This window comes from Cynoglossus semilaevis, unplaced genomic scaffold, assembly GCF_000523025.1.
Source record: "Cynoglossus semilaevis isolate Cse_v1.0 unplaced genomic scaffold, Cse_v1.0 scaffold299, whole genome shotgun sequence".
Lineage (NCBI taxonomy): Eukaryota > Metazoa > Chordata > Actinopteri > Pleuronectiformes > Cynoglossidae > Cynoglossus > Cynoglossus semilaevis.
Window position 1 is genome coordinate 57,885 of NW_007585141.1, and position 7,134 is coordinate 65,018.

General features: G+C 35.5%; 1 protein-coding gene across 1 annotated transcript in view; it reads left to right on the plus strand.

Moving 5' to 3' along the window:
- nelfb (negative elongation factor complex member B) overlaps positions 1 to 5,605 on the plus strand; it is a 21,545-nt gene extending 15,940 nt beyond the window's left edge. The window contains exons 11-13 of the mRNA XM_008337640.3: positions 1,452 to 1,593; positions 3,735 to 3,843; positions 5,239 to 5,605. Of these exons, the coding sequence (XP_008335862.1) occupies positions 1,452 to 1,593; positions 3,735 to 3,843; positions 5,239 to 5,388 (401 nt within the window). The 3' untranslated portion in view covers positions 5,389 to 5,605. The remainder of the gene's footprint in view (positions 1 to 1,451; positions 1,594 to 3,734; positions 3,844 to 5,238) is intronic.
- Positions 5,606 to 7,134: the final 1,529 nt, after the last annotated feature.

Consider the following 7,134-nt stretch of genomic DNA (forward strand, 5'->3'; position numbering starts at 1 on the left):
TTAAACCGGACACCAAAAAAAAAAAAAAAAAAAAAACTTTTGGTGCAGTGGTTTGTCAGTTGTTCTGGAACTTTTAATTAATTAAATAATTTATTTTATTGTATCTTGAAAAGAGGATTTGTAGTCAATGGTACTTCATTCTTTGATTCTGAAAATGTACTGTGTTGAAATTTGACAAAAATATCTTATTCTTTCTGAAATCTTAAATTTTATCAACACATAAAAAGCCGTAAAACTTTATTAAGTTTGTAGATGTAAGTGTTGGCGAGCTCTGTGTATAATTTCTTACGTGCGCTTATAAATTTAATAACAGAAACTCAAGGGCAAGCGTCAGGATGAATAAGCAAAAACTAAACTTGTAAAATTTACAGCATTTAACGCTTGCATCCAATCTCTTAATAAGAAGACATGTACAAAATGTTGATATTAATAAGAAGAGATTGAGTGTTTATATATATATATATATATATAGTAAATAATGTTTTAGGTTTTTTTATACATTTATAAAGAACCTAAAACATTATTTACTAGGCAACATTTTGTTTTCAAGGTTTATGTATGAACACTAGAATTACCACTATATTACTGCTTGTATGAAAACTATTGGTGATTTTGACTGGCCTGTAGTTGGATTCACTATCTTCAAAGAAACTAGAATCAAGCATCCACTCTTACTCTTTTTAAGCATGTAACCGATGGCTTTCCAAGTGTCATTGCCACGCGTTTTGTTTTATTTTTTCAGCAGTTTTATGTTTTTGTTCTGTGCTGCTGCTGTCCAGCTTTTGCACACAGTTTGAGTTAATTATGATGGTTAAACGTTTGGAACATTTATTGGCAAATTTCAAGGGAAACTGAGTAACCTTAAATACACGGGCTCAACAGAAATCAGAACGTCCTGTATTTCGTCAGTGAAATTAACCCTGGTACTGTACATCCTTTAGTTGTTTATTCACACAGAGATCTACCATAGAGTGGTTGATCAGTGGGGGCAGCCTGTTAACAGCATATCTGCTGTTAACACAAGTATTTCCCAAATATGGGATTAATATAGTTCAAATTTTGTTTTGTTTCTTTATTTGTTTACCAAGAACCTTCAACATCCTGAATTAAACAGTTCAAATTTCACTTCTCAAAACAAATGAATGACCTTGGACTATGCATTCTTTTTGAGAACAACTATTGGTCATACAATGTTAACTAAATGAAAAGAAGGGTTTAATGCAAAAAATTAAACATGGCCAGAAGGGGGATTGATTACTCTGTTCACAGAATTATCAAGGTTTTCTCACGCCACGGAAAAAATCATGATGACTGTCACTATATTAAGATATTATAACATTAGTGTTTCCGTCCTGTGATCTGTATAATCTATTTTTCCAAAAATATTCACACTTGCCTTTGGATATTGGAAAAAATATGTAATGCTGTTAATGTATGTTGTTCACCCACAGTTGAGACTTACAATGACATGGCCTTTAGTGACATCTTCCTCCACCTACTGACTGGTCACCTTACCCTGCTGTCTGATGAATTTCGTTTAGAGGAGTTCTGCTCTGTTGTTTTCGATGGCTTCCTTCTTACCTCTTTTTCAAGGTGGGTACATTGGCACAGTGTTTTATATGTTGATCATGTGTTGCAATATTTAAGTTTTGCAAATTAAGGGTAGTCTGTGATTCTGGACCATCCCCACAACTTTATTTCAACTTCATGTCACATGACGAGAACAAAGTTTAAAAAGCCTGGCAAACACCAAGCAAAACTATCATTTTAGACTGTTGCTTCACAAGGATATTGCCCGTGCTAAATCCAACGATCATCGGAAATCATGCGAGTATAATAAAAGAATGCATATAGTTGTAGTAAGCTGTAGGTAATATTAAAAACTCAAAATAAATCAATTATATCAATATAATGATTTTCTAAATGTAAAATTAAAATATTTCCAAATCTTTACTTTTTTGTTGAAGAAAGTTTATGTAGGCAAAGCTTTTCAATATTTTATATTAATTTTCAGTATTATAATATTGATTCAATATCAATATTATCCAACCCCTTTCATCAGTTCTGTGCACCATTTGCATTACAACAGTTTTGTGTGTTGTTTTTTTATTGCTTGATAATCAGACTCAGGAATACTTTCCCAAGAGAAAATATTCCTGTCGATAATTGTGACATTGTGTAAACATAAAATTTAAACAGAAATACAACAAATTGCAAATCACTTTAAAACAAAAGACAGGAAAGTAAAAAAAAAAAGGAAAGAAAATTGAACTACTTGTCATTGTGACACAGCACACCACTGCACACAATGAAATGTGACTTCTGTTTTTAACCCATCACCAAAGTGAACAGTGTGCAGCTTTAAGCGCCTGGGGAGCAGTGTGGACACGCAGTGGACACGAACCTTTGTATTAAGTATTGTTGTTTTGAAGCAATCCACAGTTGGATATGTAAATTGGAAATCGTTGAGTATGATTGGTATTACCATCTTGGCTCAGAAACACTTCAATGTCAATGCTCTAAGTGTACCAAGGTCAGTTAACACAGAGTACTACATACTTACTTACTTACATACTTACTACATGTGCAATTTAGAACTGTGGTCTCTGTTAGCTCATTCAAAGTGAATGTACCTAAAATAAAGGTGTGGTGAGGTTGATCATTGTCTTCCTAAAAAATAAATGGTAATGCAACCATTCATTACTTCTGTATTGATGTACATAGTAGCACAGAATACCATACAGACATCTCCTAACCTGAAGCCCAAGGTTAAGGAGCAGCGTGCTCAGTGCTGGGAGAATGGATAGCAGACTGGAAATGGTGCTGCACGACCACTGTTCCCCCTGTAGGTTGCTTGAGGCAAGGTCTGTAAAACCTAAAAAAAATGTTAATGATTGTCCTGGACTAGAAATCATCCCAGGCCATGTTCTCTAAACATGTGCCCAAGAAATTGCTGAGGTTTTTACAGACATTTGCAACCTTTCCTGTGTGCTGATCCCATATGTTTCAAGAAAGCAACTTTAAACCCAGTAAAAAACAAACCAAAAGCTGTTTAAATTTAAAAAAAAGCATTGCATTACACTCATGCTCGTTAATTTGAAGTACTTTGTAAAGCACGCACAACCTTTTCCAAACTTTTTATTTTACCTACAGATCAAACAGATCCACAGATGATACAGTGTTTTTATCGCTCCAACTTCACAGCAGCCCAACACTAAGTATTTATGTGAGAATTACAATTTCAAAAGCCTCAAAAATCAAGTTGGCAGCACAAAACTATATAAAAATACCATATAAAAACATTATACAATCCTAGTATAAAAATAATGTACAATTCCAATTTTCTTAACAAATAGCTGTATGTGTGAATGTCGTGGCATTCAAACACTGAGAAAAGAGAAGTATTTCTCAATGAAGAATATTGTATGTGTTAAGTGTTATATAGGTGTTAAGGTATTTCTTGGAGCTTATTCCTATTTATGGCTACTGTACTGTGTGCTACGCCCTGCAGTGATAAAAAAGTACATTTCAATTTTCAGTTTTCATTCTCCACTTCAACATGAACTTTAAAGTTTATTTAGAGGACCAGCACCCACCTTTCTTTTTTTGTTTTGCCCCATGCCAAAAATCTCTTCAGTCAATGCAGTGTTGTTTAATTAAGGGAAATGTCTAGTCCACCTTTTTAAGCGCTAACAGTCACTTATCTTTTGTTTCTTCTGTTTTTCTGCATCCAGTAAAGAAAATGTACACAGACACACACTTCGTATATTGCTGCACTTGCAACCAAAAGTGGTGCCAAAGTACATGGAAAGCTTAATCAGAACACTGGAACCTCCAAAGCAGGTTGGTTTTATTTCTACTTATAAAGTTTATAAGATATAATATACAACGGTTTGATCAAATTAAGAACTACCCCACTCTTTATCAAGTACTGGTAAAGTCTCTGTCCAGGAATACAGTGTTCCCTCTCTATAACACGGTTCTCCTTTCGCTCCCTCAGTACATCGCAGATTTTTTTATTCCAATCTCGCGAGAGTTTCTATATATATATATATATATAACTGGTATATTTATTTAAAATATTACTTTTTTTAAATTTCAAATATATTCATTATTTTCGTGACATTTTCTAACCTAAAAAAGTTAAACAGTAAAAATATAACAAAAAATAAACTAAAAGATATCGCTGGTAGCTTTATTTACCTAGAGGAGAGCGGATTTTCCCTATTCGCAGTGGGTCTTGGAATGCAACTACCACCAAAGGAGCACGATCACCACATGTATAACTCCATTTATGCATTTGTTTATACAGTAATGATCAATTCAACCTAGTACAGTCCAGTCGCACTGTGTTTACGACAGCTTTGTCTTTTAACTAAGAGAGACCTGGACTAAAAATTTAAATTCTTGAAATGCTTATTTGCAGAATTGACAGGTGCTGAGCATACAGCAACAATATCAATAATGAACTTGAATAAATAAAAATTGCTTCCATTCACCACACAAGGCTCATCTGTCTTAACTGCACATACAATTGATAAAAGTAATTGAATGACTCAGTTGAGAAGCATTTGAGTACCATCATAGTTGTATTCTTGCGGAAGTTGGACCTTTCTCTGCTTTGCAGATGTGGGAAAAGTACTAAAAATATAATTAAGTAAAAGTACTGTATCCTTACTATGCCTAAATTCTACTCAAGTACAAGTACCCATCTAAAAAAATTGCTTTGCATGATAAAGTTATCTCATTTTCATTTGAAAACAAAGAGCTGACTGAGATGTGGCCAAGGATTTCGGTTTCTCCACAGGAACTCTCTGCTTGGCCCCATTTCCATTGACTGAGATGTGGCCAAGGATTTAATTTTCTCCACAGGAACTCTCTGCTTGGCCCCCGCAATTGTCCTTCAATTAACACTTGTTTTTCCCTTGCATTTAATGTTTTACTAAGTAATGGGTTCTTTTCAATTGTAGCAAAGCAAAACGCTTGAGTCGAAATGTACTTAAGTAAGTAAAATAACCCTTTTCCGAAAGTACTTGATAAAAATTACAAATTACTCACTAAACTACTCAATTACAGTAACATGAGAACATGTATTTTGTTACTTTACACCTCTGCATACCATGGTTCGCCTTGATGCACTTTGAATACATATGGTGTACCAAAGGTTTGCTCAGTAACTGATGTATGGTATACCAAAGGTTTGCTCAGTAACTGATGTTTATTTTATTTTGTCCACAGTGCAGCGAACCCATAAAGAACCTTTACACTCAGCTTACAGAAAGATTTGAGGCCCAGAAGACGAGTCCTTCACCTCCAGATGAAACTCCAGCTATGGAACTAGGAATCCATTCAGTCAATGTACCCCCTACACCAGCCACACAATTTTGAGACTTATAATGAGAAATTATAAGTCTCAAAAAGAAAATACAGTTGTTTTTTTTTTTTGAAGGAGTAGTTATGTTATGTGTTGTGTTAGTGTGTTTATAAGGACATGGGGTCAGTTTGTTTGACATTTTGCTATCAACTGCCAAAAGATTTTTTCACAGGCCCTTCACTATTTCTCATGTTGGTACCTAAAAAAAGTGTGATTAAAATATTTCACAAACCAAGTGTTCAGTTCAGTCATTTTTCAAAACATTCATTCCCCCACATTAACTCACCAGGTCAAGTCCGTTTTATTTTTATCTCAAACAGTTGTCTAAATTAACTTACTTTTATTGTAAGAAAATGATCATTAAAAAAATGTCACAGAAGGAAAATAATGAAGGAATTTACATATGCCTACTACTCTTATTAATTACTCTTATTAGAGCTACAATACATGTGTCTGGTCACACATGAAGATTTTAAAGTCTACCCTAGATTATGCAGGAAGTCAGAGTAGAGAGGCTAGGACTGGAGTGATATGGTGTCTCTTTTTTGTTCCTGTTAAATTTGTGCTGAATGATTTTTTATATGAGCTGAAGCCTTTTAACAGACTTATTAGGACAACCTGACAGCAGATAGGTACAGTCCCATATAGAGTGTAGGTCCATTACTGAAGATATGTTTTCAATTAATCCTAAACAGCCATAATCCTATAAAACACCACATTCCACCACATTCCACCACACACCATCCCTTACCCCAGCCCTTTCTCCCTGAAGGTAAGTATAAGGATGACCCCCAACAATTCCCCTGCCACAGCCAGCAGCTGCATCCCTTGGTCATGCCAAAGAAAAATCATTCTTGAGGTAAGTTGGTACCACCAGTGACAGGAAGGTGTTCAGAGCACGCTTGCACAAAGGCACTGGTGGAGATGCGTCAGGCAGCAATGCCCAGCAGGCAGACCATCAGCCTGTATCTTCATATAGGATATTTTTAAGTGTTCAAAGGCTGATATTGAGATAAGGAGTAAGTGTATAAGGCTGTTCAAAGGCTGATATTGAGATAAGGAAAATGTTGAGGAAAAGGTTGCTTCTGCTGGAAAAGAGAGAGCATGCACACGCACACATACTCTCACACACAAAGGCCCATAGACCCGAAGGACCACACGAGATAAAGGTAGGTAATCTCTTCTTCATCTCTATTGTTACCAGCTATAATGGAGTGGGACAGACCAAATATGAACGTTGTGCACTCTATCATGACCACCATGTACAAAAATATAGACAATGGAGGTGATTCAACTTGTTGCACTTTCCCTTGGAAATTGAGGGATTTTAATTTATTCTTTTCTCTCTTCTCTCCTTTAAATCTTTCCCTTTTCTTTTTTTACCCCAGATGCATAATAACTGATCATTTTGCATTATACTCATTTTTTCATTCTCATTTCACTCCAGCACAGTGAAGTTTTTGTTGTAAATATAGCATTTACATTTTTGATTTAGCAATAATAGTCCATATGTCCAATAGTCCAATAATAGTCCTGTTCTCCCTCTACACCTCGGACTTTACACACAACTCCAGCAGCTGTCACCTCCAGAAATTCTCCGACGACTCAGTCATTGTTGGCTGCGTGTCTGACGGGAATGAACTGGAGTACAGGTCGGTCATCAGGGACTTCGTGGACTGGTGTGAGGGCAACTCCTTGTGCCTAAACACCAGTAAGACGCGGGAAATGGTGATCGACTTCAGGAAAAAGTCTCCACAACC